The following is a 26,228-nucleotide window of genomic DNA, read 5'->3' on the forward strand; positions in this document are numbered from 1 at the left end:
CTGTTTTCCTAATTTTTACTTATTTACATTCTCACTGACATCCTGTCACACTTTTAGCTTCTTTCATTCCTTGGAGTCTCAGATCAGCAGAGACTTCCTAGGCCTGTAGAAGAGTGATTGCACCCAAAAGTTTGCAAAGAACTTTTTTCCATCTACTCAGTTGCTCTAATAAAAGATATCACATCTACCCAAAGAATCTTACCTGCCTATACATTTTTGAAGCATCCCAGGACTCATGACAAGAACACCCATTCCAAGAACATCCCAGGACTCATGACAACAACAATATTTAGCACATAGATCCTTTGCTGGTGGTGTCTGGAGTACATGCACATACTGGGGGCAACTAGATGTGTGCTTTAATGAGCATTAGCCTATTTTAATGCACATTGAGCATCACTTAAAAACCATGCTGTTTAGTTAATGCACCTTAAGACAGGCTAATGTGCATTTTCCTGTAATGTACCTCACAATGGAAGACAATGTTACATATGCCCCAGAGATGGGGGTGGTGCTATGCTTTAATTAGAGCAGCTCCAAGAGCCGCTCTAATGAAAAGTGATGCCACATATAGTGTATCAGCGTCCCCACACTTAAACGTGGCAGCAGGGGCACTTGAACTAAAGCTTTTTCAACGAGCCATTTTTAAGCGTGGGAACACTGATACAGAAGATGCAGAAGGCTGCTGGACAGCAGTAATTGCCATGCTCCAACAGCCTCCACACTCATGCATAGGTGTCCAGAGGTACTAGATTTAATGCACATTAACTAAAGTGCATTAACGCATATATAGATGTGCCCACTGAGTAGTGCTGAGCTGTGGGGTCACAGTTGCTTGAAATGCTCTTGAACTATGTCATAAATCACAAATCTCTGGCTTTGGATCAATATCATGCATGGATTGTACTACATAAAAGTAGATGCTAAAGTGCTACTCAAAAGTGTGCTTGTGGAGTATCTGTGCAAAAACTTGCAGCAGTGTCAAAAAAAGGTAACATGCATTAATTCTGGATAAACCAAGTGCATGGGGAATACCTCAAGCAGTTCAACTAATGTAGGAAACTGATTTTTATGCACTATAGAAGGCTATATATGATAGCCATTTCTATATATTAATAGAAATATATAATAAGGTGCCCATAACCTAGGACTTTTTGTAGAAACCTGTGGAGGCAGTAATTCATTTAAATAGCCTGACAATTCATTTAAAATGCCTCTTCTGCTAAGAGCCATCTTCAGAGTTTTCTAGTTCACAAGACAGAAATATATATCTGGATAGTAATGGCATCTGAATTTTGTGTTCGCCACTCTCAAGGCAGTGGCATTCTTTGTCAAATAGAGGAGAAATTAGATTCAAGTCAGAGTATGTTAGAAGGATTAGGAGCTAAAGCACATGATTTAACTACAATATAGTTGCTTGAAAATGCAGGTTGAATTGAAGCATTAACGTGAAAAAACAGATTTTTACGCAGAAGAATGGAAAATACATAAAATACTCATAAATATTCAAATGTACATTTAGTAAACTTTCCAATTATGCTGCCAGGATATTATAATAATGAACTGTCCCTTAGCGTGTTTAAAATATATTCTAGAGAGTACTCAAAATCAAGGAAGAATGTTTTCCACTAATAACAAAGGACATTTATGCCAGTGCGACAAACCACAGTAATAACTCAGCAAAGATACAGATGGATTCAGAATCCGTTGTTGATCCAGTTTCTACCCCAATACCAGATGTATTTCCAAGAAGCAACCTCATTATGGACTTTTTATTCTGTTTTGTCTTCTGACCATAACTGGGTTTTACTGATTAGTGAGAGAGCTCAGTCTAGTTTTTTTCAGGGACATCACATTTTGGCATTTCCTGAGGTAATTTGAGTAACTGTAGCTTGAAGGAAAAGGTTTTTAACCTTTTCCCCAGAATTTAAATGTACCAATGTAGATTTTAAACGCTGTTGTTGTCATGAAATGGAATGATTTGGTGCTCCCATTTTTACTGTCAGCCACTTCAGTGGTGGCTATTTTTGTGTAGAATAAAACTAGTGAATGGTCCAAAAATTCTTTTACTTCAAACACTTTAAGACAGTATTTGGCAACCTTTAAAAGCCAGGGGCTGGAACAGTCTGGCTCCAGTCTAAAATGGGCCATGTGGCTGCGACAGCACATCAGCAGCGGGGGGGCTTTACCTACACCTATGCCATCCCAGCTTCCTGAGTGCAGTGCAGGCCCAGCTGGAAGCTGCCCAAGCCCAGCGCACGTTCTTGCTGCCCAGCCCCAGTGCAGATGCAGGCACAGGCAAAGCCCTCTGGCTTCACAGGCTGAATCCACTGCTTCCAGAGGTGGGATCCAGCCTGCAGAACCTGTCAGTGATCCCTGCATTAGGATATAAAAGTGAAGAGAGTCTGAGGAAAGTCTTGATGTTGATATTCCTGAATTTTAAGGAATGAATAGTGATCTAGGCACTCTGTGACAACCAAGAGCATTCAAGGAGCTCTGTAAGAAATGCCTCAGAATTAGAAATCCTCTCTGGCTGACCACGATCAGCTACAAATCACACCCAAGCCAGCTAGCTACTATATGAACTATCTACAAGGTGAAAGGAGGGACCACTAGTGTTTTATCCATTCTCTGGTCCCTCCCACTGCTCAACTGCTCCAAGAAAGGGGAAGCAAGCAGGTACACAATGCCCTCTTATTCCTATGCACTTGGGCCAGAGGTCTGGAAAGCACCTATAGTGTTTGAAGAGAACTGCCTGATTCTCCATCTTTTGAAGTCTTCAGAACAAAAATGGATGACTTTCTGACAATATGCATGAGATAGGCCATATGTTATGGCCTGTGGTTTTGCAGGAGGTAAGGCTAGAGGCACAGACAGAAAAGCAACTCCCCATGGTAACAGACATTTGCTGTGGGGTCCTAGGGTTAGGAAAGCAAATTGCTGTTTAGAGTAGCTGCAAGCCTGCAGCCACTCTCCCCTAGCAATGCCCTGTGCCCTCCCAGCCGTGGAGCTGTTTTCAGAATGGGAGAGGAGAAAGGGAGTGGAGGGAGCTCATGCTGAAAGTTGCCCAGATGCTGTTGGAGGGTGGAGCAGGTAGATTGGAGCCATCTGTGGGGGCTCCAATCCACCCACCCCACCCTCTGGATCCAGATGAAAAAAACCCAAACTAAACTCTCTCCATTCCCTTCCCCCATGGGCAACTGGTGCCTCCTGAATCTGAGGGAGCACCAGAAGCTGATTGCCTACCAGTGGCGGGGGTCCCCAGCAGCCAATCACAGACTGGGGGGATCCCCCAGCAGCCAATCACTGACCAGGGGTGGAGGGGGATCCCAGAAGTGCCACTGGTGCTTCTCTTGGCACTCCCACTCCCTGGCCGATGCCAATCTTTGGGGGGGGGAAGGGGAGCACTGGCTGGTGCTTCTCTCAGCACTCCCACTTCCCGGCCGGCAAGGGACAATCTCAGGGGGGCATGTGACCCCCCCCCCCACTGCATCGCCTATGCCTTCCCCCATTTCTATCTGGAAGACAGCACTGGGAACAGGGCTGAGCTGCTCCTGGAACGTGCAGACAGAAGTTACCGAACGCGCTCCATTTTGAAGCATCTTCATCTGAACCCTCACGCAATACTAATAAAATAAGCCCTTGAGCTGCCTTTGAACACTGATCACACAAAATTAAATAAATCTCTCTGTCTACCTTGTACTGTGCACCTGCATAAAAGGATAGCCAGAATCAGTCCTCAAAGACAGGGTTTCTTATGGTAGATACTTTTCACTGTGGATCTGATTTTGTGGTTCTGAATCCTATTGTGTAGCACCTTACTCTAAGATAGTTATGTAGGTCCTGTTGGGTTTCTGTAAAGTGCTACTCTTCAGAAGTAAGGGAGGGCAAAGCATCCTATGTAATCATTCACTGTTAAAGTGATCTAGTGTTCATACTTAACATGAGAACATTGTGGAGTTTGATTTTCACAACAGTCATGCAAATTAAAAGATAAAAATTAGCATCCTCTAACTTGGGACAGCAACCTATGGCCACAGTCTGGATCTAGACTGCCAAGCAGTTTTTTCTAGCCTACAGAGCCACAATTTCATCAGCAATTCAACAGCAGAGGAATCAGCAGCACTTTGATAGCAGGTGTCTGGATCAGAAACAGCAGCCCACCTTTGCACTAAGCTCCATGAATTCAGTGTTTTCCTCCTAAAAGGTTGCTACCTCCTGATCCAACTGGAATAATGAAGTTTGGATTGAGACTGCAATATTGTTAATTATCCCAGCAGCTTTCCAGATTTTTCTCATTACTTATAAAACTAAAATGTAACTGTAAAACAAATACATAACTACAAGAAGAGTAAAATCAACAACTATTTTTAGCAGCATGAACTTGACTGATATGGTGACTTTAAAGCAAAGTAGTACTTTGTCAGTGAATACTGTTGGATTAGTCAACTGAAATGATCTGACAGCCAGCTCAGACAGGAGGCAGATGGCAAAAAGGAATATGCAGTTTAAACACCCAACCTCACCTTCAAATCTAGCAGCTGAACTCAATTAATATTCTGTAGATCGATGCTCATCTCCAGTGACCTATTCAGAATATGTTTTTAATCTGCCTAGGATTTTAACTCATAAGCACTGCAAATTAAGTACAGCTTCAGTGTTAAACATGTGACAAGTTAGTTACTTTGTTACAGCAATTACATGCTGGGCAGGGCTAGCAAACAAGAGGAGACCCCTTGACAGAAAGGAATATGTAGAGTCCAGACCCTTTGATTCAGCACCATGAGCATTGCTGCCTTGGAGGAACGATGTAGGCACTTCTATTTGCCATTTTCTCATTTCTAACTTACATGATTCAGTGCCTATTTCTGCTTCTTTTATAATCTCTGAATAAAAAATTTAGGTTTCAGGTTTATCATTTTAACTGTATACAAGATGCACCTGTTCTAGTGGACTGATTTTCTTGATAGTAACCATGGCAACACATTTTAAAATACAGCATATAAAGAGCTTAATAACTACCAGAGGAGAAAAAGCTTTTGGGGATGGATGGGGAGGGGGCATTACAAATTTAACTTAGTTCTCTCTGCTATAACAGACGCAGTCCTAGTTTGAAAGTAAAAAAAATTGTAAAGCTTAGCAGTGAGGCCCCACATACAGTTCTATGGCTCACTGAGTGACAGAACTATTTCACTGAAAGCTCAAAAGAGTCTAGGATTTTGATATTTCTGTTATAACCAGGCAATTCTTTCCATGCATACCGCTGTACCCATTCCACTTCTATACCTTCATATGAAAAAAAGCTTTTAACTGTCATTGTCCTTTTGTTCTTAGACTCTTGGGCCAAGACCACAGTTTCTTTCATACGAAAATTATATGCACATCTATTTAAAGATTATCTAGGGAACTGGAGACACAATATATATAACCCAGTGTAATTCATATTGATTGCATGCATTGAAAATGTACACTATTACAGGGCTATGCCACAAGATCAAGGGAACAAATAATAATCTGTTTTCTTTGACCAAATGGCCACCCCAGGAATGAAACCAACAAACAATGGTATAAGGGTTCCTTATACCAATGTATCTTTTACCCTGATTTTTCCTGGATCTGACACAACACATGGCCCCAGTATTGGCATGTGGCTCCAGGGCCAGCACACAGTCCTGGACTCAGCACACGGTGCCAGAGCCAGTGCACAGGATCAGACCCAACCCACAGCTCTGGAGCCAGCACATTGGATTGGGTCCTATGGCACTGCCTCAATGCCAGCATGCCAGATCAGGCCATGCCATTCTGCTTGGTGCTAGCATGCTGAATCATTGGACTAAAAAAAATGTGGGAAAAGGACGCAGGCACCAGACTCACAAAGCAGATGAATTAGGCAGAAAATGAATTTGAACTCTGACCTTCTACCTTTCAGATGTTTCTTCACCACAAATCTGAACAAAAGGGGAGCTATTCTACTTTATGTAAAATACCTAAAACATCCCTGAAAGACAGCAAAAAAATTACTCTCAAATCTAGTGGTTAGCCTGTTCATCAGAATATGGGATGTAAAGCTTCACTTTATCTCAGACAGAAGAAACTGAAAAAATATCCCCCATCTCCTAGCTATATACGCTGAACTTGAGCTTAGGATAGAAGGGGCACCTCATCGTTTGATACTTCGATGAATCTAGCCCTTCATTTTCTTTGCTTTTCTTGTCAGTGGCCAAAACTAAGCTTTTCATTTGGGGTCAAATGGACCATTTTGTTCTACACAAAATATTGCAGTTTTTCATTTTGGCAAGAAGCAGCAAAAAAACCTGCCAATTTGTTTTATTTCAACTGTTTGGTATGACTGCTGAACTGAAAAACCAATTATGCATGCAACCCTAACATATAATACCTTAAAACTCTCCTTCACATTAAAATCCTTCAAAGCAGTTAAGCACCTGGAAGACTGAGATGGCTGCCCGCCTGCTAATCTGTACTGGCTAACTGACAGCTGTCCTCCTGGTCTGCCTATATGTCTTGTAGCTTAACATACTAACTGAACTGTACATTTTTGGGGGCAGAATCTGTCTTCTTGCTGCGTCTGTAGTGTGCCTAGCATGATGGAATTGTGGTTTTGACTGGGGCCATTACAATACACATTAATAAAAAAAGTGGAACTATTGCAACATAATTTTATGTATATTACACTTTATCTGTACTACACCTTTACATAAAAAAAAATCTGCCTGTGCCAGCAAGAAAAATCATCATTTTATGAGACTGAGTGATACAGCTTGTAACAAGGGACAAAATATAAAATCTCATGGAGTTTTTTGTTCTTTCTCAGGTGCATAGGACTGTAGGAAAGTAGGGCTGGAAGGGACATCTCAGGGTCATCTAGTCCAGTCCCCTGCTCAGAGCAGGAACATCCCTAACTAAACCATTCCAGCCAAATGTCTATCTGACCTACTCTAGAAAAATTCCTGGGCTGGAAAGTCCGCAGGTTTTCTAGGTAGTCTCTTCCAATGTTTGATCAGACAGTCAAAGAGGTTTTCCTAGTCTCCAACTTCAATTTCCCCTGCTGAAGCTCGAGGCCCTTACTCCTAGCCTTGTCCCTTATGGGCACAGAGAAAGCCTACCTCCATCCTCTATAGTCATCCTTCAGGTCTTTGAAAACTGTTATCAAATCTCCCTCACTCTTCTCCAGACTAAAAAGCTCCAGTTCTTTCATCCTTTCCTCATGTCTTCCCAGGCCCCTAATCATCTTTGTTTCTCTGCACTGGACTCTTTCCAATCTGCTCACATGCCTCTTAAAGCGTGGGGCCCAAAACTGGACACAGTACTCCATGTGAGGCCTCTCCAGTGCTGAAGAGAATGGAAGCATCACTTCCCTCGATTTGCAAGCTACAATCGTATTGACACAACCCAATATGCTTTTAGCTTTTTTTCTAACAAGAGCATATTATTGGCTCATATTCAGCTTATGATCTACTGTAATTTCCAGGTCTTTCTCTGCAATATTGAAGTCTAGCCAGTCATTCCCCAGTCTGCATTTATGCATGTAGTTATTCCATCTTAAGTGCAGGATTTTGCACTTGTCTGATGATCTTATCTGATCGATTGTGAACCATTTCTCCAGTCTATCCAGGTCATTCTAGATCCTAACTCTATCCTCCAAAGTGTCTGCAACTCCACCCAACTTGGTATTGTCTGTGAATTTGCTAAACTCACACTCAATCCCATCATCCACATCATTGATGAAAGTGTTGAACAATACTGGACCCAGGACAGACCCCTGAGAAACCCCACTTAGTGTGAAGATGTGGGGAGAAGTGGGCATGCTAAGGGAGAGGGACAGGCTACAACTAGATTTGGACAGGTTACAAGGGTGGGTGGATGAAAACAGGATGGATTTCAATACTGACAAGTGCAAGGTACAGGAATTGGGGAGGAAGAACCAGCACCATACCTACAGGCTGGGGAACTCCCTTCTCGTCAGTGCAGAGGCAGAAAAGGATCTTGGAGTCATTATCAATGCCAAAATGAACATGGGCCGACAGTGTGGGGACGCAGTCAAGAATGCCAACTGTACCTTGTCATGCGTCCACAGATACATCTCAAGCAGGTCTAAGGAGGTGATCCTCCCCCTCTATGCGACACTGGTCAGGCCGCAGTTGGAGTATTGAGTCCAGTTCTGGGCGCTGCACTTCAGGAGGCATGTGGACACCATGGAGAGGGTCCAGAGGAGGGCCACCTGCATGATCAGGAGTCTGCAGGGCAGGCCTTATGAGGAGAGGCTACGGGACCTGAACCTGTTCAGCCTCCACAAGAGAAGGCTGAGGGGGGATCTAGTGGCCTGTTACAAACTAGTCAGAGGTGACCAGCAGGCACTGGGGAAGTCCCTGTTCCCCCCAGCACTACCAGGAGCGACTAGAAATAACAGTCACAAGCTGGCAGAGGGTAGATTCAGGCTAGACATCAGCAGGCGCTACTTCACAGTCAGGGTGGCTAGGATCTGGAACCAACTTCCAAGGGAAATGGTGCTCGCTTCTACCCTGGGGGTATTCAAAAGGAGGCTACATAATTACCTAGCCAGGGTTGTTTGACCCCAGCACTCTTTCCTGCCCAGGACAGGGGGTCGGACTTGATGATTTGCTCAGAGCCCTTCTGACCCTGCCAACTATGAAACTATGAAAATGGTGGGGGAGGAGTGAACCATGTAATCATCTATGATAGTCACATAGCTTTCTGGTTAAGAAAGCCAGAGAGCTGTGGGGTCAAATTCCTTCTTGATTATGGGTCGAGAACCTGAGTCTTCTGCTTCCTGGGTGACAGTCTGACTACAACTCTTAGTCCTCAGTGGGCACGTGTACATATTCATTAATGCACTTTTGCTAATGCGCATTAAATTTAGTATCTCCGGGTGCCTGTCAACATGCTGCGAGGTTGTTCCGATGCACTGTAATTACAGTGCATCAGAACAGAGTTGATTAATCAAGTACAAATGTCCCAAATAGAAATGCTGTTCTCCTACAGTCCCATAGAAAGGGAGCAGTCCGCTATGTTTTAAAAATCAAAGGCTGAATCTTCTCAATTATCCTATATATAATAACTGACAGAGCGCCACAGCACTCCTCCGGGTCAATCAGGGAGCACTTTTAGGTTCCTTAACTTACTAATTTTTTTCAAACACATATATTTAATCAAAAATCTTTTCAATAAAGAGCTTTGTAAGCTGCTACGCTTGCAGATGCTAAAATAGTGCTACCTTCAACTTAATAAAAACTCCACTGCTATGGTAACTAGAGAGGATATTTCTTTCAAGGTATTTTACATAGAGCGAAAGGTTTTTAGGCACAGGAACAGACATTGACACATAAGACTAATGAGTGTGCAAAAATAAATACTTCTTCCCTTTACTGAGGACACTACCAAACATTCCACGCTGTCACTTTGTTACTCAAAAACTGGTCTACTATGCCACTCATTATGATTGTCCATACCAGTCCAATATAGTAGGAACACTTTCCCAAGGTTATTTATTCTTTGTGTAAACTACTGTTTTCACAGCTCCCTCCCTTAGAGCTGATAGATAACATCAGAGAGCCCTTGTTTATGCACGGAGCCAATTAGCCTCCTGCAAGATGGCAAAGACTTGTAAAAACTAGTAACTGTTACCCTGTTGAACACAATAATAAAGAATGGGCTATGGTAAAGAGTAGTCTAGAAACAATTTTAACCTAATACTACCAGAATGGAAGAAAGAGAAAGAAAAACGTATTCATTCTTGGTCTGGCAGCTTTTTAATTTAATATTCTTTATTAAAGTGTCTTCAGATCTTCTATGGCTTGGGTATTTCAATAATTAAGTGCACACATTTTTAGGAATTTAGGAATTATTAATGCATTCTGCCCCTTTTTCCTATTATCACTCCATTATAACAACATCTTGTAAATCATAAGAGCAGGGGAAAGTGATGAGAGTCTACGTGTTTTCTTCATCTGGTGAACTCTTACATTCTTAGATGTAACTTTCAATGAGTTACAAGATGTTTTGTTTGCAATGTGTGGTAGTACAATAAATCACAAGTGCAGATGGCAATCTACCTTTGCATTATTGAGTTCTTGGCATTCTACCATTGCGTTTTTGAGTTCTTGGCATAGGGCTTATAATAATGTCTCCCCCCCAGGGCTGGTTAATTCTACTGACTTTTAGAGATTGTAGAGGAAAGCCAACCTACTTACACCAAGAGCTGGCATCACATACATTTTTTCATGTTATTCTGCCAACACGACTTGCTGTTAGAATCAAATGATGCTCTCACCATATTCTACAGTAAATTATCATTGATCTCAAAGTTCAGTTCCTTATTGTTTCCTATTGTTCCCAGGCTTAGTCTTCTCCATAATTGTCACGGCCTACCAATCAAGCTCAGTGCTACTAAACTATGTGGCAGTCTTGTAACGAGTAAATATTCAGTAACAACTCGGCTAAGATGACTGCATTTAAATTCTGCAACATACCAATGTTAGGTCTTCAGAGCTAAAAACCTAATCAGCTAACCCATTGTCATGCTTAGTCCTCTGATTTTCAGTGCCCTGAATATGCTATCAATTACTTGTGCAAAGCAAAGGAACCAGGAACTGACGTAGTTGTGGTAAAAAAAACAGGGCCTCAGAATGTTCCAAAACAAATTGTTCCTAGTTTTAAATATGTTTTTATTCATGCAATTCCCTTTATGTATGTAGCAATTTTATTACATATCATATAAATGTGTCAGGAATAGAATAAAAATTAGAAGAACAAATCTTTCCAATAATAAATTATTATAATATGAGTGCCTCATTAGCAATAATAAAAATAGCTTTATTTTCTCTAAAAAGAAATGCCCACCCTACCTTACTTTGATGTATTGCTCAATCTGTTACAAATTAAACACAGTGCAAAAATTACAGTTGAGCAAAAACTGCAATTCCTATCCCATGGGAGATTCTGGTATCTCAACCTTTGTTTTCATTTGAATTGTGATAAAAAGTCAAAATACCAATTTTTAAAGAAATGAAAGTCCCCCCAATGTGATTTGAAAAATGTTATTTCAGTATGTTCTCTTTCAACAGTTTTGATTGATAAAAAACATTTCCACATTCTTAACATAACACATTTTATTTCAGTGTGTTGAACCAAATCAACATTTTATTTTGAGTCAGTTCAACATTAAACTGCACTAACCTAAAATACTCTTCAATACCTCTTGGAAATTGTACAGTAGTTTGAGCTTCATACATTCATTCTTCTGTATGGAATGGGCTTCTAGGACAATTTACACCTGCCATAATGCATCCCAGTCATTTGAAACACGTAGTGAACATGTGTTTTGGTCAAAAGATACACAACAGTGCATCATGGGAGATTTAGTTGGGATAAGGAGACTCACCCATAGGTGAAAATGGGGGCATGAGGCATCCAAAAATACATTTTTTCACCTTAGATGCAAGGGTAAGAGTTTGTGTTTCGCACTATTTTCTGATGGAAATTTTTAATTTTTCAGAAATTGCTTTCTAATAAATTCTACGGCATGCTTACTGTACTTAAATATGCATTTCTTGGTAATCAATGACTAACTAATGGAATTGTGTTTCTAAAGGAACAAAGAGACTGCACTTGTGTGAAGAGTCCAGGCCATAAGTACTGCAATTTGACACAATGATGTCCACTAGGCCAAAATTACTTCTCAAAGTACTTTTTAGTTCTGCTAATTTGGTAGAGAAAATCAGTGTGTCTTGAAAAACCCCACGCAATAACTCTAGGAGCTGCGAAAGACTCTAGGCCTTCTCTCAGGATGTTTCAAAAATCAAAAGTGACAAACCGTATCCTTAGGTGGAAATTTTTTTTTCAAAAGTAATAGGTTTGTTATGTTAGTTATGTCAGAAATACGGTAATGTGTGACGTGATGAAAATGGTAAAATAAGAAGCAGCTGCCAAATTTTTAGAAGTGACCATTGCTTAGGTTTACTGTCACACCACTGGTTGTATCTGAAGGTTCACCCTTTTCACTACTGGTTCAGCCATTCCTATAATGGAATGGCTTGAAATCTAGGATTTGAAATCTAGGATTTCATACTTTAAATCTAGGATTACTGGCCATGGGTTTATATTTCAGACAATCGGATTACTGGCCATGGGTTTATATTTCAGACAATCTGCTATCACTCAAATAAAAAAAAATAGTTAATCCAAATGTCTGCACATGGACAAATGCAATAAATGCCATTTACAGGATTCTAAGAGACTATTTCAAACAAAAGAGTCCAAAAAAGCACATAAATATCACTATGTCTTTTACAATTCTATGAATCCTGGTATACGTACCTATGCGGTCGTGGAATGAAAGGCTTCCTTTTCAGCCTAACTGATCTAGAACTGCTGTCCAATAATCATAGCAGGTCTGAACCAAAACCCATTAAAGCAAACGGGTCTTTTCAATTGGTTTTGGGTCAGGCCCTATCTCATAATATCTGTATGTCATTGCTGCTTTAGTATTTTCACAATGTTGTAACTCTTTCATATGTTATGAAGATCCGTTATTGCAAATAATGTTTGCTCAGTATTTAAACTAGCCTATTAAAATTTTTGGTTTAACAGTCATACCAATACCTTAACAAAGTCACAACTGACAGAATGATAACTTCTGAGGGGTTTATCTCTTTCTTTCTTTCTTTTTCTTTCTTCCATAATTCTTTTTTTTTCTTTTTTTCTTTTTTGAGAAAGACAGGAAGACATTTAATTTTTGTGAATTCTATAAAACCTGAGTACAGCAGTTTGTAACAGCCTCTAAGGAGAGCTACAGTAAGATAAGAATGAAAATATATGTTCTGGACACTGGAAAAATCAAAGCCCTCTATAGCATAGATAATAACTTCAAACGGTACACAAGTTTTGACTCGTTATAGCATTACTAGAATATTATGTGACAAGATGTCAGCTAGTAATACATTTACTGTTTATGAATTCATTTCATACAAATAAAAATACTACCACATATTCCATATACATAGTAAAGTAATTCAAATAAAGGAAGAAGATGAGCAAAGTCAGTCTAAAAGGCCCAATTCAATGACACCCCTGCCTAATTCCTGAGCACATGTTCAAAACTTACAAATCACTACTTAAACATAAAAATGGATCAGGATAATAAATCTACATAAACTAACGTTCTCAAACTTCCACCACCACATCTTGAGAAAAAGGCACATGTGACAGGACTTGTCATGACACAAACTGGTCATATTATAATATGCAAGCCACAGAAGGTTAAAAAAGAGGCATGTTTTGAAGCAGCTCATGACAGTTCATGCCACACTTCCTAAATTCCATAAATTCTATTTCTGGTACTTTCCATCTGTCTCCTTCTAGCCAAAAAACTGGGTCAATGAAGCCGAAGTAATGGCTGGAGTAATCTGTGTCTAGTCAGTAAATGTACCCTGTCCCAGAGCAGTCATCCAGCACATTTCCCTGCTCTGTACAGGCTGTATCCATAGGCAGAAGTGGAGCCAAGCATCACTTCAACTGGACTCGATAGCATTCCTCAGTGACACTGACACTAACCTAATCAGCCTGTCCATGGCACTATGAGGATGGGACTGAACAGAGAAACACTTTTGTGTAGGCATGGCTTATGTCCACCATACAACTTCAGAGAAAAGGTTATCAGGAATGCTTTTAGATCAGAACATCAGAAAGGCAGGCTCAATGTTCTCAGCAATTCCCCCATAATCTGAGGTACAGAAGACAGCCTTAGAGAAAGGAAGAAATAGCAACAGACCATCTTCCTCTCTCTCAGACAGTGAGGAAGAAGAGAAGGAAAATCTCTCGATGCTGTCACAGAGTCAGATAATTTGCTTCCGTTTCTCAGTATTGAACAGCTTCCACTGGAACATCAAACAGGAAGATGGCAGAGCTTCTGGGGGATAAACTAGCACCCATAGTGACTATTTTTATTTAGAGATAGCCAAAAGCTAATAAACAATTTCATTTTGCCAGTAATTAGCTATAAGCACGTGAAAAGGATATAAAAGAAAAAAGGGTGTTCTTTACAAAAAAAAGACACAGCATCATTAATATTAGTAAGTTAAAATAAAATTCATCCAGATCTCATAAATTATCCATGAGATCTGATTAAATGCAATCAGATTCCAAGTGCTATAGTGTTGGGAACAGTGTCTTCAACTTAAATGCTTTTCTTATCTAGAAATGCCAGTAACAATGACCGCGGGCTACTTCATTAAGAATTCGGTCCCTGTTTGATAATATTTCATGACAGTTCAACAAGGTAATAATGATGTAAGTGTTCCTCATAATTGAAGACAACGTCCACCTTATACAAACTGCCAACAATGGAAGAAAATCAAGCCAAAGGGCCACTAGTCAAGGGAAAACCCCTTTCAAGAAAGGAATGCTGCAAAGCCAATTCTTCCTGAGTGAGCTATATGGGTTACACACCCATAGCTTGTCTCCCTGACAAGCCTATTGAGTCAGTTTTGAAATAATCAGTTAAAAATGTGTGGAGATCCTGTTCCCCAGTTATGGACTGACCTATATATTTTTGGCATCAGTTATTCCCTAGAGAATCTGATTTGACAGGCACTTAAGATTTGCAGTTAAAATTAATTAGAATATGGCCAAGGTAAGCAAGGCAACTTCCTAAGAAGATTAGTTTCTTCTGTTCATCAAAATATTTTGGGGGCTATGTAACAAGGTGAAAATAGACATCATTCGGGGAGAACAGAACTTTATGATGATTTCTGTACCAAACAGCAAATACTCTCTCACCAGCACAGCAAATTACTAAAACATGGAATAATCTCGTGTGTCAAAGCTAATTAATCTTAAACAGCAAACTATCAGCAAGTGATAGTTCTGATCAGGACGTAATCAGAGTAGCATGCATATGATAGCTTTCAAGTTGATTTGTAGCTCTAGTTTATTTTTTCTAATATTAGAAGTAGATAACTTCAGTCAGAAAGACTAATGTACTAAAAGCACATGCCCTTGATGTCTAAACTACTAGGGACTGATGGAGTACAGGGTTTAAAGATCAGCAGGGCTGCTGTTTTGGCAGTGGGTGAAAAGAAAGGTCTGTAAGATGCACATTTTGTTGAGGCCTTCTTATATGTAGTTTATACGGACTTATTTGCATCTATCAAAATTGCCTCTTTGCCTCTGCTCCAACTCCATGAGCGACCCAGTACCACTTAACTTTTCCCTTAAGACAAAATGAGGAAACCAGTCATGTGAGGAAGTAAGGAATAGAAAAGGCAAGAGAGTCAAGTAAGTAGGGACGTAGATAAGCAGCAGAGAACTGTCTGAATACTAGCAAAATTCTCCCACACAATTTAAGGTCATAAAGAGTTAAGGATGAGACCTTATTTAAAAGAAAGGCGCAGAAATTATTTATGAATAATTAGACCCTTGAGCTGCATCATTCATAGCATGTTCTCTGTACTGGGGTGCACATCAGGAGCTGAGACCAATGATTTTTTGCCTCAGCAATTCCTTGTAGGTCAGCAGTGACAAAGATTCAGCCCCTGGGCTGTATCTGGCTCACAGAGCCCTAGGATCCAGCCTGTAAGTCTACTGACTCCATGATGCACTCCAGCCATGATACACATGCTAGCCCCAGCCGCACACACTACATGTTCACATGGAGCCTCCCTGGTGTGCAGCACCCATGCCAGACTAGGCCTCCATGCTGGCTCTGGGAATAGATCAGGTCCACAGACTCGCCCTGCATGCTGGAATTGGTGTGCAGAGCCAGTCCAGCATGGGTACTGCAAGCAGTGTTCACACTGTGCCAGCTTCAAGTGTGAGCCCAGTCAAAACCAGCACATGCTGCACGCAGCATTACAGGACTGCTTTGGGGCATGCACTACGTAAGCTGCCCATACCAGACTGGCTCTGTCCACTGGCTCTAGCAAGTGAAGCCACTGGCTCTAGCAAGTGAAGTCTGTGGGTCTGATCCCCCCACAAACCAGCCTAAACCCCTTATCCAGCCTGTGGGGCCAGATGAGTTACTGCCGTGTTGCAGGCCAATGCACTGATAAGATAAACATCAGTGCACACAGTCTGCACCCTGATTTCCTCTCAATCCTGCAGTCCTATACAATGTGTGATGCTTGAAAAAAAAAGGTAAAAGAGAGTGGGATATAAATATGCACATGGATAGCACATCTTGAAGAACTCCAGTTTATGGTAAGTAACCTCTCCCCCCGCCCCCCAAGACATCGTCTATATTCACACCCTTACTGTGGGTGACTCTAAAGCAACACCCACCCACATACACTTGCAGGCAGGTCTCAGAGTTCCCTAGGGAAACAGTGACTGATGGATGACCTTATCACATGCAACATCTGGTCTGGAGGTTTTTGCAATCATGTAAAGTTTAAAAAGGATATATCGAGTTCTGGGTAGCTCCCCTGCAGATGTCATTTATGGAGCCATTCTGTGGCTTTTGGAGACTATGGCCTGAGTTGCTGTAAAATCAGCTAATATCACAGGGCCACCTCCATTTGGGCAGCATAGTTCCATGCACCCCATCATGCACTTGGATAGGGAAACAGATAGTTGCATAAAGTTTTGGAAAGGCTTGATTTTATACAAATAGTAGGCCACGGCTCTTTTGATGCTGACTTAATGCAATAAAGTCTCAGTGAGCAGAAAGAAACCTTTGCTAAGAAAATAAATAGTTATATTGGCAAAAAGTAAAACAAACTAAAGAAAATAGCTTCTAGCCCTCTGAAAGAAAAGAAAGGGAAGAGGAGGACCAATAGGAAATAACAAGCCCTGAAGAGCAGCACGCTGTGGCACAGTAAAATAAGATGGGAGGGAAAAGTCATGTGACAGAGAGGCTGGCGGCAAAAGCCTTTCTATTCATTACTTCCTGTCTTCTCTCTCAGCAAAGGAGGAGAGAAGAAATGAAGCAGCAGGGGGAAAAGGGGAAAAGGTCTAGAAAAAATGGCCTTCAAAGTAAAGGAAGCTTACAAACAAGTCAAGAGGAATGTTACATCTCTTGTCCAGGCACTGAGAAGAAGGAAGTGTGCATCCCCCTTTGACCCCTAGGTATAGGGCAGAAGAGGGGGATGGAGTTAAAGAATAGCCTATGAGTATGGCTAGGGCAAAAAGTCTCCAGCTCAAGATTCATGGCAGGTGCAGAGCTCAGACTGAGAATGTGCACATGAACAATTATCTGAAGTGGTAGTATGAAAGTGAAGAGAGAGTGGGAAAGGGATTATACAAATTTCTCAAGGATAATCCTTTCATTTTTTATTCTAAGCATTCAAGATCTACAAAAAACACTTCTGTTGCATAGGCAAAATACTCTAGTTCCCAAAAGAAAATGCTGGAGAAATGACATGTAATCCCATTGCATATGCCATGTTTTCAGTCAACAGAAAACCAAACTCATAAAGAAAAATAAAAGAGAAAAAGCCATCTTGTAACATATGTAACAGAAGCCATCTTGTAACATATGTAACAGAATATTATTTTCAAAGAAGAATTTGATGTGCAGCATCAATGTAGTTTCTGAATCATATACATACATACAGTACCTGTAGAAGTATCCACTGTGAAAAGGGATGAAAAGTTGCCTGGAACAAGCTCATATGTCACACTACCATATATGCCAGAATCCCTATCTGTGGCAATGACATTCATGATTTCTGTTCCTGGCGGTGTATGACTACTTATGCTTGTCAGATATGTGTCTGGGTCGAAGATAGGTTGATTATCATTAATGTCTTCAATCGCAATGCGAACAAACGCTTGGGCACTTAATCCACCCTGTTGAAATAAATCAGAATGAATTAAACGACAAATACACTGCATAAACACACTGCACAAATGTACATAATACAGTCCTGCAGATCTGGTGCAATGCATCACTAGAATATAAAACAATCTGTAACTTAACTGAACAATACAACATTTATTAAAAGTAACTGCGACTGCCAGAAAATTGAGTTGCAGGAGTTAACAGAATCTTTAATACAGCTCCAGTGTGCTGGCTATTTCAATGCTTATGGTTCTATTCTCTCATGAATGGGCATTAGATTTAAGAATGAAACTCTTGTGAACACTCTTGTGATCAATGTAAAACACTTGAATGTCCGGCCTCACAAGACTTTATGGTTAATCTTCAGTGGCTGTGTTCGTGTAGGGGGTCATTTCTATCTATACTGCTACAGGACAGCAGTAAAGCTGGTAAAAAAGTTTCCCTAGCTTGTGAAAACTTTACAGATTTAAAAAATATCCACTGGACATCAGGATGAAACCAAAACCTCTCAGAATTTTTACTTAAAAACTAACTATGCAGTAGTCCACTAACAAAGCACCCACCTAGGAAACCCAGTTCCATGTGCTTCTTCTGCCTTATTCAGAGCAGAGACTTGACCCTGGGTCTGCCACAGCCTATTTGCTAACTCACAGGGAATTAGCTATCCTGGGCTGTACTCTCTCACTTTGAGCAGAAAACGCTCATTGACACTGATAAATTTCCTTAAAACAATTCAATTTAAATAAATTGGTATTTTACAATGACATCTGTTTTGCTGAAAATCTCCCCACCAGCTTTAGGATTGTCATTTGAGCAATTCTGCCATTTCGTCCTGTACATATAAGTACATGTTTGAATTTGTGGATATGCACAAGGGCAGCAATTCAACTGTAACTTGTAGCTGGAAATATAAAATACACAGAATTAACTTGTACTTTGGGTTTTTCCCCCACTATACTATCTGGGAAACTTGGCTCAACAGCCTGAACCATGGTTATCCTTCTCCTGTGTAAACTTGGGAATGGGGATTGGCCTGGTAGCTAGATTCAGTATCAACTTTCCCCACTCTCAGGCTTCGACTGCTATGCTGTTCTCCATTTAGCTTGTGGTTTTGCTTCCCTACACTCCCTTGCTACGAGACAGACTCCCAGGGGCCACCATCAGGAAATGGTACAGGGACATAAACTATGGGGCCACTAATTCCACTTTGCACAGAAAACTGAAGAGCAGAAAGAGAATGAAGGCTGGACTCAGAAAGATAATGCTCAGCAAAGTACTGAATTCAATGGCAATACTGTATCTGTGACATCCTGAGGCAGAAAAAGTGACTTCAGAATTATGAAAGATTGAAAGAGAAGTGAAAATTTGCCTCTTAGAGGGATTGTCTTGTAGAAAACTTAGAAAAACATCAATCCATCAACTTAGGCTTGGTTTACATTTCCAAAGTTATTTCTTAATCTATAAAAGCTATTTTTTTTAAGAAGGCAGCTAAGACTCTGGAGCAGTTTTACATTAAGTGAATTCTGTGATATTGGGAAGAATGGAGCAGTGGAGCTTGATACATTAAAACATATACTATATATAGTATACATATATACATCTATATACACAAACACATATGTGCACACACACACAAAACCTGAATTGTAAAGTTACATAAACAAAATGCTTGTGAGTTGAGTACATAATTATTAGAGCTGTGTGAAGCAGCTATGTTTCATTTTGGTTTTGGATTTGGCAATTTTGGAGGACAGCAATTTGTTTCAGTGTTTCACATTACTGTTCTGTTTTGATTCGGCCAAATCTGTTTTGGAGTTTCGACACTGTTTCAGAGATTTGGATTGGCCGGGAAGAGGCAGGCACAGCTAGGTGGCTGCAATTCTCCTGCAGCTCCTCTGGCTGTGCCTGCCCCTGCCCCAGAGTGGGGAGCCACGGGAGAAGCCCCCATGGCTGCCCTACCTGGCCCCAGCCTCCTGGCACTTTAAAAGGAGAGCTGCGGGGCTGTGCTGGACCATTCCCAGGGGAAGCGTCCCTGAAACATTTCGAAACATTTCGGATGGTTTCGTTTTGTTTCAGAGATATTTTGGAGCCTTCCGTTTCATTTTGGATTCAGCATTTTGGGCGTTGAAACAAAATGGCTACTGAAATTTCACACAGCCCTAATAATTATAGAGCTTTATCACACAAGTTGAGTACCAACATGTATAGTAGCAAGCTATATTTAATACCCCCAAATTTACTCATGCGGCCATGGTATGAGTGCAACTTTCCAGATTTCTGCGTGTGTGGTTCTGGGATCATATTTTTTTTTAAATATGGACTCTACTATCAGTGCACAGTCCAGTTATTCAAACAGGAATATACTCTGCAGTGGAATAACAGTCTCTGTTATTTTGATTTTGCTCTGCAGTGGAATAACAGTCTCTAAAAACCTGTATTAAATTTTCACTTTAGTGTCTCCTTGGTTCCAACTTCATATCTATCAAAAACCTAAATTATCTTCTAACTACTTTTGTGTTTGAAGGACTGATATAAAATTTGGGGACATAAACATGTTAATGACAATACCATCTTCTTGTTGGATTCTGAAATTCTGTTATTTGTGGAACAGACTGCAAACATAATGGACTTCCGCAGAACTGAAATTACCATACTGGCAATTTTCTTCTCCTAAAACCAAATTTATGTTAAAACATGAAGTTATCAGTGCGCTTCCAATACAAATAATTTTTTCCTACTTTGACAGATGCTAATTTAATAAATACCTATGGTGTTATTTAGAATAGTTATATTTCTTGTTGTTAAAATTGTAAAACTACTTAAGATTCTCCCAGGATTTCCATTTTAGCTTCTTTTTGGGTCAACTGTAATTTTTTTTCAAAATGAAATATCATATAGAGACTTTATTTCCTAAAGAGACACTTTATTTCCTTCTTAAAATGTCAAAATGTGTTATATGTTGTTTTTAAGTGGTAATGTTGTAATGATGAAAAAAAGAAACAGAATAAGCTAGTTATGTCAAAAACTTTAATTTCAATAGGATTTTAACTAACAAAAGAATATAGATTACATTCTTCTGTGTTTTAATGGCTTCAGTTTAAATAATGAGAAAAAAATTAACTAGCAAAACAAGCCATGTTTGCCCACCTTTAAAAGGGAGAGAAACATAGCACATAAGCAAGCATGTGCATAATTTTTGCTTCCTTTCACAGTCCCCTTCAAGCCCACATCAAGCTTTCTATTAATATTTTTTCATATTCTCCTTTCTGGGGGATTAAAAAACACCTTTGGGATTAAAACTTCCCATGCATGATCTCAACCTATAATTGAAGCATTTAGATTTCCTGAGGGAAATGTTTTTATCGGCTTTTGTGTTACTTGATAGTGAAAAACATTAAAACTTTTACATCATATTAAAACATTTTTGTTGCTCACTAGTAAATAAAAGACAGCAAAATGTTAGTCTGTTATGCTTGGAATGGTAAGAGAACTGCAATGTTAAAACTGTATTTTAAAATAAGGAATGCTGGGAACTGTAAATGTAAAAAATTATGGTTTTTTATAACATTAAATCTTCCACATTGCACAATCTTGATATTTCTGACAGCCCAACTATCTATTTTAGAGTCAGATCACAAAAGAACACTGCAAGGGTAACATTACAATTGCATTTTCCCTATTTATCCGCTTCCACACAGGGACCCCCCCTGCAAAGTTGCAATCTTATGTTCTCTTAGGCTAGAGACAGAAATACACATAAATAGATATAATAATAGAAACCAGTTCAGATCTGTAACACAACAGAAGTTCGGTGCACATAAACCATTTTCGAAATGGCTGAAACCAGTTTAAAATAAACCTGGATGGATGTAGTATCAGACTTAACTGATTTAGATTAAATTGGTTTCTTGAACTTCTGTCCCAGATCCCCTCTAAATTCAAATTAACTCACTGTCCCCAAGCATCCCAGGATGCTTTGAACCTCCCCTAAAAATCCTGCCTCGCAGGGTGAGTGGGCTAGCTTTGGCCCAAGGTGTCTGCTGCAGCCAAGCAGGAAGGTGTGCTCTAGTGCCCCTTGGCTTCTGGCCAGGGCCACTGAAGGCATATGGCTGCATTTCCTGAATCAAAAATGAATGTCTATTCACTTGGTTATTGGTGCAATCTATGCAGTTTAAACTAACCTTCAAGATTGAATCAATTCAGCTTCGGGCTTTTTGACAGTCTGTACTTAGCCTTAAGAACAGAGATTGATTTGTTGCACATGCCAAGTAGCAAACGTAACTCCAAAAGAGAATGCAAAGATGCAGGGCCATCACCAGCTATAAAACTTTCCTGGAGCTACCTTTCAGTACTATAGTTATTAAGGGTGTGCAAAGTGGGTCCTATTCGATTTGGATTTGGTTTTAGCCTGAACCAGGGACAGTGATTTAATTCATTGACTTGGATCACTGTGCCTGATTCGATTTGGCCGAACCTGAATCTGAAGATTCGATGCTGATTCAGAGAATCAGCACTTTGGGCAGGCACAGCTTTAAATATTTGTTCTACACACCTCAAGGTATCAGCTCATGATGCTGGGGTGGATGGAGCATCCCACAGGTGTGCGGGGGGGGGTGGCCCTCCACATGCTCAGTGGCAAACCTGGATGTACTTCCAGTCCACTTCCAGGTCCACTAGGGAGTGCACTGGGGGGTCCCTCCATGCCCTCATGGCTCATCAATCAGCCACAGGGGGACCCTGGGTGCCCCCCTAGGCCCAGGAAGCAACAGTCACTGAGCTGGGGGGGGCATGGGAGGGCCCCCCCAGTGCACTCCCTGGCAGACCCAGAAGTGGACCAGAAGTGCTTCTGGTCCACTTCCGGGTCTGTGCTGCCTACACTTCATACACCCTAACATTGCAGCTTTCACAAGCCACCTGCTATCTAGAGATCTATAGAAAAAATATTTAAAACTGTGTCTATGTCCAAATTGCCAAATCTTTCTGAATTGATTCGGAAGGTTCCGATTCAATTTGGACAGATTAAAGGGTCCTCTGATTTGATGTGGATTTGGAGATTTGGCCACCAAATCGGGCCAAATCTCCACTGAATTGAATCAGGGACCAAAGCTTTGCACAGCACTAATAGTTACACATATTAATCCTGTTAACCCTTGGGCTTAATGTTGTAATTTGGAATTAAATGCACATGTAAGCATATACTGTATGTAAGATATGGAGAGTTAATGTTACTATATACAGTTCTCAGTCTGCCGAGGCCCATAATGTGTGGCAATGAAGGACACTCTCCAAGACCAACTGTGAAGATTACTATGTGGATTGTAATCCACAACTATGAAACTATGAAACCTTTATTCATGCAGGATTCATTCCTTTAGTGTAAGGAACTTTAGTTTCATGACTATTTCTGCAGTAAGAATTTTTCAACACAAAATACCTGGGAAAGCCAATGATGGGGTAGGTAACTTTGGAACTAAAATAAGAGCAAAGCAAAGTATACTTTGCAGGTATGACAGAAGGATCCTTAACCTTAACATTCAATGACAAACATATTAAGATATGTAACTTTAGTGATTCTTTGAAATAGAAAGTTAGTGTCCTTCCTCTCTCCGCAATTAATATATGCTGGATTTTTCTGCAGTTTTTCAAATTGCAATAATATGATGGTCAATCTTGTCCCCATTAAAATCAGTGAGAGCTCCTTCATAGACAATTTAAAGCTCACGTGTCAATTTAACAAAATTACTTTTTTGTGTTTTTTTGTTTCCCCCACTGCTGCTTCTATGTGATATATATAAGAGGCAGACAAGCTCTAATATGTAATGGAGCAGACACAAAAACATGGAGGAAACTGATAGCTCTACTGTGTTGTTTCATTGCAAGATAAACTGTGCACCATCTGGAAAATTCTTCTTTCCTCCCTTTGTCATTGTCTATATGAGCTTCGTATTTTCTTTCCGTTCTTCCTTCCTTTCTCCTTCCTTCACCTTTGTCATCAAAAATAACCTTTCAACTTTCCTCCCATCTTTTTTCATGTATTTCTTCTGCCCATATCCCACAGAAGGAATGTATTATAGTAGTTCATCAGTTCAACTAAGTATCAGTTCTGAAAAGGCCCACATTTTCAAAAGTGTACACAATTTTTAGATATTTTAACATTTGGATACCAACTTGTGGAACTTCACACCTGTTTTTTATAAGTACTACACTCCCACAATGTCAAGTCAAATCCATGTATACTGCAAAGTGCTCAGCATCTCTACAAAAATCAGACCTTAACTGTTCCTAACTAGGCATTCAGAAACTAAGATACTCAAAATTAGTCATCACTTTTGAAAATTTGGTTGTAGCAGGGTAGAAGAAGATAAATTATGCTAACCTGAAAGTGAAAAAAATCTATCATTTAGTGTATCTACATTTTCTTCTTATTCTGATCTGAAATTTATCATCCTGGCTTTCATCTAGTATAATATGCATCTAACATTTCCATCTTTTTTATTATACATTTATCTGCAAATCACAGACTTTTAGCAGGACTCACATTTCTGAGCCTAATTAAAATGAATTGTAAAAAACTCATAAGACTTACAATACTCCCATCTAGTTCAAGGATCCATTATTAATGTATCTAATCTTCCTCATACTGCATAATGTGTACATATTTTTCACATTTATTCAGCAGCACAATTTTTAGCCATCTAAAGCAAGACAGAATATGATCTACAAATAAGCCTGAATGACATTTAACTACATACCAATTTCAGTTTGAAAAAGTTTTTATTTGTTCTGGAGTAATACATTTTTTCAAGTTAAAACTCCTTCTATGTTCAAATAAATAAATAAAAATCTTATTTTACCACTTACAAGCATATAGTGAATCCCAAACTTATTTACATGTCTGGTAAAATTTATGAGCAACACTTACCCCATCTGTAGCTTTCACCAAGAGATCGTAAGTGGCTGGATCCTCTTCCCTATCAATGTCTTGAGATACACAGATGTGACCAGTTCTTGGGTCTACCTGGAATGCTTTAGATTTTTCATAATTATGGAACCCATCATAAAGAAAATACTCTATTTCACCAAACTGGCCTGTATCTGCATCGGTTGCCTTGACCTGCAGGGATGTAATGAAGATAATAATATTTTACTTTATTTTTTATTTCACAATATTTGTTGAAATGAATATTTGATGCCAGTCAAATGTTAAACCAATATTAAAGAAGCATATTTTTTCATGCGGTAGCTGTAACATTTAAGGTACCCAAAAGCACACTCAAAACAAGGCATTAGATGATAGTAGTGCAGCTACTGCATACCACATCAAAAGGATTTTTTTTTTCAATTATGTAAATTGAATTATAAACTTAACAGAATTATAAGCATCATTAAGACACAGACCAATGAAAACATATAGTATCCCTCCAAATTAAAGCACATTCTCTTTTTATCTATCAGAGTGGGGTCTTACAAAAACAAATTACTCACGCAGGGAGGGGGAATGTTGGGCAAGATATTATCTACTATTGTACATTGTGAAATTCACCAGTCGAATCCAAGAGCCTAGTTTGACATCTGATTTGAAGGAGGGCCTTCAATAGCACAAAACAGCCCTAGGTTTAGAGGTAACTATGCCTCTTTATTTATTCATTAGATTTATATGCCTCTCTTCTCAAAAAGGCTCAGGGCAGTCTACAATAAAAGATAAAACAATTATAAAAATGAAATAAAATACTAGGAGAAAATAACCCTCCCCACTTAGAAAGAACTCTCCAAACAATCAACCCTACTCCACCATTCACACTCCTGCTTCTCTCCCCTGCTTGTGACCAAGGAAAGTGCCCTTTCCCTATGCCCAGTCCAACCTTGCTTCTTAGCACACATTCAATACCTCCATAAAAGATAAGAACAATTCCTCCCCAGGCCTACCCATCCCCACTCCCTGTTCTCAGACTGAGGGGAGTTCCTCTCACCCCTTACAGGGTGCGTCTACATGTGCCTCTATGGCACTTTTGTTACCGCACCGTCACTTCGTACTTCCTTTTTAGGCACTGTGTCACCATAGCGATGCACTATAACTGGGGAGCACATCACTATGGCAACATACCTGCAGTGGCACGCTTCTTGCCCACGGATGCTACATCGTCGTAGCACGTTGCTATGGTGACATAGCATCACGTGTAAATGTACCCACTCTCTCTTTCAAGCCACACCCACTCCCAAAAGAGAAGACAAAGGCAAGAGTGCTACCAACTGAACCACTCTTACATAAGTTATATGCCTGCATGATAAAAGACATACAACTCTCTGCAAAGTAGGTGCATAAACTCTTGCCAGTGGGTAATGTCCTTCTTGGCTGCACCTACATGAGTGGACACATGCATTTTGAGGCACTGCAAAACACACCCCATACATG

General features: G+C 40.0%; 1 protein-coding gene across 1 annotated transcript in view; it reads right to left on the bottom strand.

The window, feature by feature from the left end:
- Window positions 1-25,903, bottom strand: part of DCHS2 (dachsous cadherin-related 2) — a 124,349-nt gene extending 98,446 nt beyond the window's left edge. Inside the window, exons 1-3 of the mRNA XM_019521054.1 lie at window positions 25,832-25,903; window positions 24,738-24,935; window positions 17,592-17,823 (exon numbers count right to left, since the gene is read on the bottom strand). Of these exons, the coding sequence (XP_019376599.1) occupies window positions 17,592-17,823; window positions 24,738-24,935; window positions 25,832-25,903 (502 nt within the window). The remainder of the gene's footprint in view (window positions 1-17,591; window positions 17,824-24,737; window positions 24,936-25,831) is intronic.
- Window positions 25,904-26,228: the final 325 nt, after the last annotated feature.

Source organism: Gavialis gangeticus, unplaced genomic scaffold (genome assembly GCF_001723915.1).
Source record: "Gavialis gangeticus isolate Ggan-Ray unplaced genomic scaffold, GavGan_comp1, whole genome shotgun sequence".
Classification (NCBI taxonomy): domain Eukaryota; kingdom Metazoa; phylum Chordata; order Crocodylia; family Gavialidae; genus Gavialis; species Gavialis gangeticus.